Source organism: Chiloscyllium plagiosum, unplaced genomic scaffold (genome assembly GCF_037043375.1).
Source record: "Chiloscyllium plagiosum isolate Xiang-an unplaced genomic scaffold, Cpla_swu_hap1 HiC_scaffold_16, whole genome shotgun sequence".
In the NCBI taxonomy this organism is placed as follows: Eukaryota; Metazoa; Chordata; class Chondrichthyes; order Orectolobiformes; family Hemiscylliidae; genus Chiloscyllium; species Chiloscyllium plagiosum.
In genome coordinates, this window is record NW_028270154.1 from 52,155,156 (window position 1) to 52,168,445 (window position 13,290).

Genomic DNA, 13,290 nt, shown 5'->3' on the forward strand with positions numbered 1-13,290 from the left:
TAATTTATAAAGCTTTGGGACTAGTATTGCTTTCCCCCTCCCACATAACACTACAATGATAAATTTGATGTATTTCAGTAACATATTCAAGTGAACTAATTTATTTTGATAGCTTTGAATCATTGAACATTTCAAAAACAACTACACATTCTAAGCACACAGCAGGACAGGTGTTTTATTTAATCTAATATCAATTACCTAAAGTGTTTTATGGGGTAGAAGGGGCTTGGAGAATTTTCCACAGATATACTTAAAGATCTAAAATGAGTTGTAACCTTCTTTGCTATCACAGAGACAACTGAATCATCTAATTATAATTGCTCCCATTAAAATGAACTCCCTGCTTCAAAGCCGATTTTCTTCAAACACCTTAAGGCAGAAATTCATCTGGGTCCAGCTTTGATGCACTCAACCAACAGAAGAGAGACCAATCAATAGAACTCAGGCCTTTTAAACCTTTTGCGTGTGAGCTGCCAGTAGCTATCATACTTCCTAAGGCAGATTTTACATTTGAACAACCAAAATATTGGACCATAAGCTTCACTAACAGTCATACATTAAAAGTTCCAGGAAGGGGGTTGGTTCATGCAAATTGCTGTGGGGCAGTGAATGGCAATTGTAGCTAGCTCGACAGAAAGGTTGTTCCAAAATTTGAGTCAGAAGAAAATGCATGGGTGGCATGGTGGCTCTGGTTAGCACTATTGCCTCACAGTGCTGGGGACCCGGGCTTGATTCCAGCCTTGGGTGACTGTCTGTGTGGAGTTTGCACGTTCTCTCTGTGTCTGCGTGGGTTTCCTCTGGGTGCTCCAGTTTCCACCTGCAATCCAAAGATGTGCGGGTTAGGTGAATTGGTTGTGCTAAATTGTCCACAGTGTTCAGGGATGTGTAGGTTAGGTGCGTTAGTCAGGGGTGAAACGTAGTGCAATGAGTCTGGGTGGGTTACTCTTCAGAGGGTTGGTGTGGACTTGTTGGGCTGAAAGACTTGTTTCCACACTGTAGGGGTTATTCTTCTTTGCTTTACTTGGTGACCACTGAAGCAATAGAGTTGATGATCATTTACTACTCAATTTCACAGATAGGACATGAGGCCTCTTTTTTATTCATGAGTGATTCAAAGTCTACATCAGGGTCCCACCCGATAGACCTGAAAAATAACTCGATTCAAGTTCAGCTTGGATATATGTAAACATCTTAAGAGCACAGGACATTGTTCTGAAAAAAAAAAGTGCTTTGTTGTACTAATTAGAGTGAAAGAGATGTACAGCATGGAAACAGACCCATCAGTCCAACTTGTCCTTGCTGACCAGATATCCTAATCTAATCTAGTCCCATTTGCCAGCACTTGGCCCATATCGCTCTAAATCCTTTCTATTCATATATCCATCCAGGTGTATTTTAAATGTTGTAATTGTGTCAGCCTCCACCACTTCCTCTAGCAGCTCATTCCATACATGCACCATCCTCTGTGTGAAAACGTTGTCTCTTTTATATCTTACATCTTTCACTCTAAACCTATGCCCTATAGTTTTGGACTACCCCACCCCAGGGAAAAAAAATTATCTATTTACCTTATCCATGTCCCTCATGATTTTATAAACCTCTATAAGGTCACCCCTCAGCCTCTGACACTCCAGGGAAAACAGCCCCCGTCTATTCAGCCTCCCCCTGTGCTGGGTCCATTGCTTTTTGTCATTTATGTAAATGATTTGGATGTGAACATAGGACATATAGTTAGTAAGTTTGCAGATGACACCAAAATTGGAGGACAGCAAAGGTTATCTCAGAGTACAATGGGATTTTGATCAGATGGGCCAATGAACTGAGGAGTGGCAGATGGGTTTAATTTAGATAAATATGGGGTGTTGCATTTGGAACGGCAAATCAGGGCAGGACTTATACATTTAATGGTAAGGTCCTGGGGAGTGTTGCTGAGCATAGGGAGTTTGGAGTGCAAGTTCATATTTTCATTGAAAGTGGAGTCACAAGTAGGTAGGATATTGAAGAAGGCATTTGGTATGCTTTCCTTTATTGGTCAGAGCATTGAGTATAGGAATTGGGAGGTCATATTGTGGCTGTACAGGTCATTGGTTAGGCCACTTTTGGAATATTGTGTGCAATTCTGGTCTATCTCCTATAGTTTCTATACCCTTAAAATGATGTAACCTATGTTGTACACTGTAAACCTTGAAAATCAGGAGGTTTGAAAATAACATTTGTTTCGCATAATATTTATTTAAAACACATGCACTGTTGTTAATAACAAATGTTTAATAAATGTTACTCTCGTAAATTATTCTATTTTGAAAGAAAAATAATGGGCTGACACAAAACATTTGTGTAAGAAAAAACTGCATGTGCTAGAAATCTGAAACAAAACAGAAATTGCTATAGAGAAACCAAGCCGGTCTGGCTGCAACTGTGGAAAGGCAGCAGAGGAAACATTTTGAGTCCAGTTACCCTTCTTCAGAATTTCTTCAAACACAAAAAAATTGTGATTTAGCTCATGGTAGTTATTTTAGCTTTCTACTTGTGAAATAGATTTCCTACTCAATGCAAAGCTAAGTGTCAGCTACAAAAGATCAAATGTATTGAACATCAGTAAAATCAGATATCTATAAACATGTGTATGACTTGCCATACTCTTGAGTGGACACTATTGGTAGAATCACTGCAATGCTGACTTTCTAATAGCATGGTACCATTCATTAGGCTTTAAAGATTTGAGATGTTTTACATTAGTTATACATTTGTAATAACAGAATTAATTATAGCAACTAGTTCCTTACTGAACAGTCACTATTAGCAACTGTAGCATAGAATTTTCTACATTGAAGTTGCAAAATATATACACTGATGTAGCCCTCGGGTAATAATGCTGCAATTTCTTGAGGATGGTATCCTGCAGTACATCTGGAAGCATAAAACAGTACAAACTCAGTCCAAATATCTTTAGAGGTGTGGAGAAATATAGGAGTTGTCATGTTCTTTAAGTCCCTTTTAACCTTATTAATGTTATAAAGTGTAATTCAAAGCCTTCAAACCTTATGAACTTTCCTGATCAAGAGCTTATGCCCAAAACGTCGATTCTCCTGCTCCTCAGATGCTGCCTGACCAGCTGTGCTTTCCCAACAACATACTCTGGACTCTGACCCTCGGATGCTACCTGAACTGTGGTGCTTTTCCAGCACCACTCTAGTCTAGAATCTGGTTTCCAGTATCTGCAGCCCTTGTTTTTACCTAGTTGATTTTAACCTTACTGCAAATCCTCTTGCAAGGATGCCTGCCTTGAAAAAGTTTTCCTCCTCGCTCTACAAGAATCTCAGGGAGTCCCTCTCCCACTGCAACTCCCAGGTCATTTCCTCTGCCCTGAAGCTCTTCAAACATGTCCTGCAGCACTGTCCCCATGACTTGTCCTACCTGCCTATCTTCCTTTCCACCTATCCACTCCACCCTCCTCCCTGACCTATCACCTCCATCCCCACCCCCATTCACCCATTGTACTCTTTGCTACTTTCTTCTCACCCCCTCCCAATTATCTCTCCACCCTGCAGGCACTCTGCCTCTATTCCTGATTAAGGGCTTTTGCCCGAAACGTCGATTTTTCTGCTCCTCGGATGCTACCTGAACTGCTGTGCTTTTCCAGCACTACTTTCGTCTAGAATCTGATCTCCAGCATCTGCAGTCCTCACTTTCTCCTTATGAACTTTAAGCATTGTTGCATGTTTAAGAACCAATGTGGAAGTTTGTTTAAAGTTACAGAATCTAAGTCATAATAAAAAGCCATCCAAAGATAATCAAAATACATTGCATCTCTCTGTGACAAGAAACATCGCAAAGAAAGCAGTCATGAGTTCTTTAAGGTAAAGCTGATGTCCCAGCTACAAAAGGCTGAACTCTTTGGGTATATTGACTTCAGGATATAGATGTGAACTTGCTGACTTTGTTTTCGGACATACACTTTGAGCTGTTCAGGTCAATGAAAGAAATCCGTATCCCTTCGTATTTTGAAGGAACTGGTCATAAGTTAAGCAAAATCTTGACAGGCATAACTCAGTGGTTGCATAAATGACTGAAGAAATTTGAGAACAGCGCCAAGCCCAACATTCTTGCGAACTTTCTTAAAAATAGTTGCAACACGGCTCTTACACCAACACCAAATTGAAAACTCCGAGAAAAATACAGCTCTGTATTTTAATATTTTTCTTTATGGGTGAAGGCAACGTAAGAGATAACTGATATTGACCAAAAGCGACGAGGTTTACTAGCTGAGTGCTAAATTAGCCAGTTACAAATGGTCTTACTGACCCAAGCAATTAAATGAGCCTCAATGAGTGTGTCCGTGACCTCTCTCACGATTAAATAGCGGCCGGCGCAATTTTTGCAGGAAATATGGTATGTTTGGAATTGTGCATAAAATCGGGACACAAGGATAGAAGTGGGGAAGATAAAGCCATTTCTCACTGCATTGCGTTTCAAAAAGGTTTCAACAAATAAATATTAGAATAGGTTCTACATTAAAGACGCTTAAAACGTATTTTCTAAAGTGTTGTATTTATCACAGTGCCACGAGCTATAGTAAGAAAAGTGCATACAAAAGAATCACTTGCCACTGGGTTAAAACAACTGACGCGTTTATCAATTCATTTTAATGATTTATTTTGAAACAGGCATTTAGTGGTTTACTAAATCATATTTGAAAGCCAAAATGTATGTGGTGCTATACTATGTGGTCGAAATAATAAGCAGTCTCATGCTGCAAAGCATGTGAAGAGAGATCCTCTGCTCAATGAGATCAATGTTGCAGAGCCCTTGTTTGTAAACCTTCGCTTTCATTATGGTAGTGCACTACATCTCATTAAATGGAACGAAGTCGAAGGAGAGAAGGTTGGACTGGAATGGTTAGGATGCCTTTTTTTTCAATAGATTTGCCTCGAGCCAAGGCCAAATGGAACCCTTGGTGGCATCCCGCGATGGGGCATCGATGTGTTGAGTCTGGGAAGCGAGCTTTGCAGCGCCGGCTCTGGGAAAAAAGCTTGGACTGAACACAAAGTATGGGCTGCGGCTGGACCCGCTCTAACAGTCTGCAGTGTCCAGCGTTAAAGGCCGTTCAACTCCCCCAGCCTAGAGAACAGACAGACAGTCAGTTACAGGCAGAGGGCTACTGGGTAAAGCAGGCTGCAGATAGGAGGCGATTCCTTTTGTGTGTGTGTGCATTGGACACAAGTTAGTGCACTCGCCATAAAAGTTTTTGGCCAGTTTCCTGGGGGGAAGAGAAGCGGAAACTGTCGTCTTGTGAACGGATCGGGATCGGGTTTGGGGTGTGGGGGAAGGAGAGAGAAGCAGCAACTGGAATGTTCTGCCTGGCTCTGGGATCTGACCATTTTGTGGGTGTGTTGGACATTTAAGTTTGGCGAGCGTCTGAGTTCCGGATTATATTTAGAAGAAAGAGAGAGAAAGGGGAGGAGGAAATTCATCGATTTAAAGGGACAAGATTGTCACTTTGATGGAAAGTTTAACGCCTGGGATTTAAATGAAGCTTTGGCTTTGAGGAAGAGGTGGAAGGATTTTTTTTAAAAAAAATGCCGATTGTGAGTAATTCCCAAGCGAATGGGGAGCGTCGGCGGCGGCGTCCCCGGTTCAATGCCCCGCTCCCGGGTAAGCGCGGCTCCCGGTGCCATGCAGGAGGAATCCGGCAACAAGACTCCACCGAGGCGGACGGGAGCCAGCTCTTGCTGCAGACGGACAATGCCCGAGGCGGCCGCGTCTCGCCGTGCCCAGGCCCGGCCAGTTCACTCAGGCCCCGGGCTCAGGGAGCCGGCTGCAGCTCCGCTCTCCAGGGCGGCTCGGGGGCGCTGCTGGCCGCTCGGCGCAATGCCAGGATCTCCCCAGCAGGTAAGCACTATCCACACTGACAGGCTGGAGGGGAGGGGTAAGGAGGGCAAGGGGCGGGCCGAAGGGAATTGAAAACCTTGTTTACCTTCACCGTTAAGTCTGTGCCGTAAAATGCAATGTCTTTTCAGGCCATATCTTTTTAATGCAATATCGTTTTTCTTGTAAATGCAGTGTCTTTTCCTACTTTCATTTTACCTTGAACAATGAACTCTCAATATTCAGTGAAGTGAAACTGCTAAACTTCTGTCACTGAACCCGTGTTCTGAGAATCTGATTTTCTAATATCTTGAAGATGTCTCCTTTGAAAAATAACACATCCTGAATCTCAGACAAACCAATTCAGAAATTCATTTTCTTGACGCGACCGTTATCTTTTTCTCCATTTGCCCTACTGTGCTGTGAAAGGTTTTTATTTTTATCTCTTATTGTGTGCACAAATGTGTTCTTCCAAGTTGGCACCGAACAAGGGCACATGGTGACAAAGTTTAGGCTGGGGTGATATTGTCATTTGCGAAGCCAGGTGCAGTTTTCTCTGTTCAGGCAAGCTTCCGCATGTTAGAACCGGTTAGATCAGCATATCAATTAAAGAATTGTTCACATTATGTAAGACATTTTCAGCAAGTTAAATCCATAATAGAATTACACTTTTTTTTGACTGAAAGAGTATAAAGTATAGTGAGCAGTGTGTGAACATGAGATTGAAGAGCTATAATGCCAGGGGACTATTGGCATCAGCTAAATTTTATATTGGCAAATATTCCAATCGGTGCCACTGTGATTGATGGACTTGGTGTACAGTGGCACTCATTTGGAACACTAAAATTGGCCGATGTTAAATATTTTTTGAGACTGCAGTTCAGCTGATTATGTACCTTTTGCCTGACCTCTGAAAAACAATGTACAGAAAGCACAGACTTAATTAAATATCAAGGTGATGAGTACTTTGTATTTTTGGTGCCACAGTACAATAACCTGTCCATTCAGGTAGCATTGAAAATATGCCATTTGACAGACTTATATTGCTGAGCTCTGTTGGCATGCCCATGTCATTTGGTTGAATTCACGCCTTTTTTTTTTGGCTGAAATAACAAAACAAGGCATTAATTTCTTCAATAAGAATCCCTTGGATAAGATAGGTAAGCCCTAGACTTCCAGATGTTCCATCAAAAAAGGTATTACTTGAGATTTAACACTTGCATTACAGCATTTTCTTCACAGATGTCTGATAACAAGGAAAGATCTTAAAGATCAAAGATAGAGAGACAATAGGGACTAATTAAACAGCTTTGCGACTGTTAAAGCCAATTATTTTAAACATTTTTGAAAGTTGTCAATTTGTATTCAAGATCATTTATATCTATTTATCTGAAAAGTTGATTGAAAAATATGATTGTGAGGTGGGAAGAATACAGGATGCTTCCCAATAGTACATGGATATAAATAAAAACAAAAATAGGGGGGAAAAAGCCTATAAATGCAAAGAAAACATAAGATCCCCTTATTACTGATGAAAAGCTTGTACATAATGGAAGCATAAATGTTCCTTGGCCTTATGTGGAGTTGGAATTGGTTGAGGAGCAGCTCTTTATTAATTCCTCATATTACAAAAAGACAAGTTTGTCCATGAGTGGCCAATTTTAGCTGTTAAGGAAAAAAAAATTTGAAAATAAGTGTCTAGTACCCAGTAGTTTTTATCAATTCCCTAGCCACACTGGTTCATTGTATATTTTTAAAAGGTCTGAATCTACTAGACATTAGTGATTTGGGTGACTATACAGAGAACTAATGAAATGTTTAAAAAGGTAATTGAACCTCCTGAAGCAATTGATGCTGGTTGGTTTTGGGTAGCCATTTGATCTGAACATTTTGAAATTGTTCGAATATGAACATTATTCTGTAAAAAAGAAAATCATGTTTTGTGTTCTTTTCAACCAAACAGTGTGGCTTGTGTGATAGAATGTGTTCCTTGCAGTTATTCTACCCTCTGGCATTATACATAGCACAGAGCCTCTGAGGCCCACAGGGGCCATCAGTATAAGACCTGTTGCTATGGCAATGGTCAGCTGCTGTCAGATACAACCGCCAGAGTTGTTAATGTCTTAGAAGGAGCAAAATGATGCTCATTTAACTTTTAGACTCTGAAATAACTTACTAATTTTGCTCTATGATAAATGTCTAATAAATATTATCATCATGGGTATCTGATATTTGAATTGTTGGTTTTAAAGTGCTGTGTTTCCAGGTGGGAGAAAGGGGAATATAAAAATGTTGACAGGACCAATCCAGTCCTACAGACAAACAGCTCATCAGCTCCAAAGAGTTGCAATAATGCATTCTATGGAAAGGTCTGCCACCTAAAAATATCCTATGCTAGCTGAAAGAAATAGCATAGCAACTGAGTTGTGAATCTAAAAAGAATAAATTTAAACCTACCAAAAATGCTGTTTGTAGTGTGAGACAATAAGTTTTATTCCTCTGAAAGTAAATTAGATAAATTGCTTTTGCAGAGATGACTTTTCTAGCTAGTGATTTGAAAATAAACTTGACTGTACTATTTTGCTTATAACATGGGAAGTCATGTTGGAGTTGTACAGGACGTTGGTGAGGCCCCTTCTGGAATACTGTGTCCAGTTCTAGTCACCCAGTTATAGGAAGGATATTATTAAGTGGGAGAGGATTCAGAAGAGATTTACCAAGATATTGCCACGTATGGATGGTTTGAGTTTTGAAGAACGTCTGGATTGGCTGAGACTTTTTTTTCACTGGAGTGGAGGAGGAGGTGGTGGATATGAGTACAATTACAATGTTTAAAAGACATTTGGAAAAGTACTTGTGAATAGGAAATGTTTGGAGGGATATGGGCCAGGAGCATACAGGTGGGACTAGGTTAGTTTGGGATTATGGTCACATGAACTGGTTAGACGGAAGAGTCTGTTTCTGTGCTGTATGACTAGGACTCTGAATGTGATTAGAAATGGGCACTGCAAGAAAGACTCATTGCACATCTTAGCGTGACTTGCCAGGCTAAAAATTGCCTAAACCAGTTTTTACAAAGTTTCTGCAATTTGCAACTATTTGTTTCCATGGAGTACCATCTACACAGGGGAAAAAAATAATGCCAACACGATTGGCAGTGATTTCAGAAAAAGGGTGATGAACCATAGTGAAAAATATTAGGTGTGACCAAAAGTTAGTTTAAAAGGCTATACTTTAATAAACGCCTTAAAGGGAGGACTGTGAGAATAAGTATTGGAGGGATAAGAGGTTGAACAGACCATTACAGCAGAGATGATAATTTTACTAAAGTGAACCTCATGGATTCTGATGGAGAGAAGGAGTATGAGGTCAACAGATTGGCACAGGGTCAAAGAGGACTGAGACTGAACAGCCAGAGATAGTGGTCAGGGATCAGGGTGGAAACCTTGACAAAGTTCATGAGTCTGAGGGGCTGCAAACTATGGCTTAATTCTTCCCCGTGCCTAGCTGCTGGAAATTATAGGCTACCTGAGACTAAACTGTGTTCCCTAGCACAGTTGTCAGACAAGTTTCTCGGACTTATAATAACAGGTTGAGCAAGGTTGAGTATCAGGCCAATATAGAAAGTTCATAGATCAATTGACAAAATAAATAAGGGAAATGGCGATTAAATGTGTATTAATTAGAAAACGTAGCAAGGACTTCAGGGAAAATTATGTTACATTACTTTGAGTTTTTTTTATGAGGCAAAAGTAGAGAAAATGCAGTTGACATTGTGTACGTGGACTTCCAAAATGCATTTGACAAAGTGCTGCACAACAGACTTGTGAGCAAAGTTAGAGTCAATATAATGAAGGACAGAAGCAGCATTGATACAAAATTGGCTGAATGACAGGAAAAAGGTTCTACACACATACAAATTGTTTTTTGGACAGGAGGGAGATCTGTAGTGCTCTTTCCCAAAGGTTAGTGTTAGGTCTTTGCTATTTTTGGTAAATATCAATTGCCAAGACTTTGGTATAAAAACGTTGTGGATAATACAAAGTATTGTGAACTGTGAGACAAGCATAATGTAAAATTCCAAAATGATATAGCCAAGTTGGTGGAATGGGAGGAAAACTGGCAGATATAATTTTAATAGAAGTGTTGAGTGATTCATTTTGGTGGATAGAACTCAATTTTATGGCTGAAGGTGAAGAAATGCACTGTTTTCTTTATAGAGGTCTATAGCAGAGAAAAAAAGGCCCTTCGACCCATCAAGTCTCTGCCAGTCAAAAGTGAGCATCTAACTACTCAAATTGAATTTTCAAGCATTTGGCCGATTGTCTTGTATGTCTTGATATCACAAGTGCTCATCTAACACCCTTTCAGGCAGTGAGTTCCAGATTCCCACCACCCACTGGGTGAAAACATTTTTCATCACATCCACTCTAAACCTTGTGCCCGTATCCTTAAATCTGTGCCCCTGAATGCTGAAAGCTTCACTAAGGAGAAAAATTCCTTCCTGTCTACCTTATCTATGCCCCTCATTATTGTAAACATCTCAATCATGTACCATCTCAGTCTCTTCTACTTAAAGGAAAACAATCCCAATCTATCCATCTCCCTTTGTAATTAAAAAGTCTCCAGTCCAAGCAACATTTTTTCTGCGCCATCTCCAGTGCAACCATATCCCTCCTGTAATGTAATTCCAGGACTGCGCATAATACTCTAGTTGTGGTCTAACCGGCATTTTACACAGTTTCAGCAGAACCTCTCTGTCCTTTAAATTCTATGCCTCAGTTAATAAAGGTATGTATCCCATTTACCTTCTTACCACTTTATCTACCTATCCCACTACCTTAAGAGATCAGTGGACATGCACACCTGGGTCCCTCTGATCCTCGGTGCTTTCCAGGGTTCTGCTGTGCATCATATGTTCTCTTATGTTGTTTGTCCTGCCAAGTCCACACTTAGTAGAATTGAATTTGCCAGATCAGCCGATCTGACCGGTTTGTTTATAAATCTAAGGCTATTGACCTAATTATTAAAAAACCCACCAATTTTCATATAATCTGTGAATTTACTGATCAATCCTTCTGCATTCATGTCTAAATCATTTTTATATAACAAACAGCAAAGGCCCTAACACTGATACCTGTGGAACCCCACTGGATATAGGCTTCCAGTCACAAAAACACTCCTCAATCATCACTCTGTTTCCTACTGCTCAGCCAATTCTGGATCCAATTTGTCAAATGTCTTTGGATCCCATTCGATCTTACCTTCGGTATCAGAGTTCCACACAGGACCTTATCAAAAGTCTTGCTGAAGTCCAAGTAGACTATGTCAAAAGCATTGCACTCACCTATACTCCTGCTCACCTCTGCAAAAAATTCAATTATGTTTGTCAGACATGATTCCCCTTAAGAAAACAATGATTGATTATCTCTGGCCTCCAAGTGTAGATTAATTCTGTCCCTCAGAATTGCTTCCTATCGTTTCCCCACCACTGAGGTTAGACTGACTGACCTATAGTTTCCTGTTTTAACTCTTTGTTCCTTCTTGTATCATCCCATTCCCCCTTCAGTTGACACAAAACGCTCAGAGACACAATATAGTTTTACCTCCTTCATCTTTATTCCGGGTCCTGGAGGGAGAGAGAATGATCGTCCACATGCACGGAGATGAGTTCTCGGTCTTCTCTTTGGAACATCAGTTTCTTAAGGAATTTTTCTTTTTGCCTTCCCAAAATGCAACACTCTTATTTGCTCCTCATGAATCTGAAGCAAAATAAATCATGTGCAGCCCCTCCCTTCTTTTGGGCCCTTAATGTTGAGGCTACTTAGTTAAGATTAACATTAGAAGAATCCAAGAGGTGACCAATGGTGACTGAAATAACACCCTTTATTTACACATGATCCAGCTCCCTTCTTAATGAATTATGTAGTCATTTTAGAGGGAGGAGCATCCAGATAAGGCAACATACATATTGATAAGGTGACCGTTACAATCAGTGAGTGTCAATAGCAAAGATTAAGCCATCTGGTGTTACGCAATGAATGGCTTTAACCTTATCTGGCTTCACATAATGAATATTTTCACCTTGTTAAACTGACCTTACATACTGAATGCTTCCAATATTGTTAAATGGCTCTACATAATGAATGCTTTTCCATCTTGTCAACTCATTACCCTTGACTCCAGCACCCTATTGCTAACTGCAAGTTCTTACCTGATCTGAGTCATGCTCAGCTGAACCTCTCATTTCACAAAACTCAGAACGTAACTCTTTCCCTACCTGCGTATACCCTATGCACATTCTCGCTTGATAGCAGCACCACATTGGATGACTTCCATTTCGCTGGTACCTCTACTGTGGCCAGAAGGGAATTGAAAATGATTGCCAGTGTCCCTGATATTTCCTCCCTTGTCTCACTCGTTAGCCTGGGATATGTTTTTCAAGTGGAGATAGAGTTTTAGCTACTCTTAAGCCTACCAGGCCTCTCAGAGCCTCCCCTCCATATGTGCCAATTTCTTTAATTATATCACGGTCTTTCTCACTGATTTCTATGCCCACATAATTCCTCTCACTTGTGAACACTGACTCAAAATATTCATTTAGGGCCCCACGTGTGTCTTCAGTTATTAATACTGTGGTCCTTTATTGGGTCTTTTGCTCTTAATGCACTTATATAATAACTAAAAATTTCTTTTAATTTACCTACTATTATCCTTTCATACTCCATTTTGCTCTCCTAGTTTCCTTTTCACGTTCCCATTGCACAAAAATGTTGTACTTTAAACGTATTTCTTTATTTTTCTACTAGTGCCTAAGATTTTGTACCTAGGTACCTTGCACCTAAGATGCTGCAGGGAGTGCAGATTTAGTACTTTTTTCACAGTTTTTGTGTATCCCTGTACCTGAGTACATGACAATAAATCCAAATTCCTAATTCCTGTACTGTTCTAGGCATCTGCGTTTTCAGCTCTCTATATCTGTCATAAGCCTCCCTTTTACTCTTCTTCCAATCCAATACATTTCCCAGGTAATGGTGGGGCAGCTGAAATTCCTCCCACTATCACTAGCCTGTTACTTTTGCTAGCCTCACTGCTCCACTGGTGATTCTGCAAACTATACAATTGTCAGGTTTAGTAATAAAAAGCAAGCAATCAAGTTTCAACAACAATATTTATTTCCAAAAGAAAACTTAATCAAAGATGCAAGAGAGTATTCACAAATATTTTGAGTTATGCAAATGTAGATAAATTTTTTTCAAAATAATTAAAATTCTTCAGAATCTTAACTTTAAAGTACTTTGGCCAAGTAATAGTTAACACTCACAAATGAAGGATTAGTCATGTACATGTATTCCAAATGATGTCCTGATTCTGAAGGTGCACACAATGTCTTCATGGAACAGTAGCAGGTTGAATTCCCTT

General features: G+C 40.1%; 1 protein-coding gene across 3 annotated transcripts in view; it reads left to right on the plus strand.

Annotated features, from left to right (window-relative positions):
- Positions 1 to 5,115: 5,115 nt before the first annotated feature.
- The window catches only part of rnf44 (ring finger protein 44), a 150,532-nt gene continuing 142,357 nt past the window's right edge, over positions 5,116 to 13,290 (plus strand). Inside the window, exon 1 of one of the 3 annotated variants that reach the window (XR_006313614.2) lies at positions 5,116 to 5,892. Coding sequence is in view for 2 of the 3 variants with exons in the window: in XM_043703738.2 (XP_043559673.1) it covers positions 5,580 to 5,892 (313 nt within the window). In the remaining variant the exon portion in view is untranslated. The remainder of the gene's footprint in view (positions 5,893 to 13,290) is intronic. The other 2 variants (XM_043703738.2, XM_043703739.2) reach the window with 2 other exon arrangements.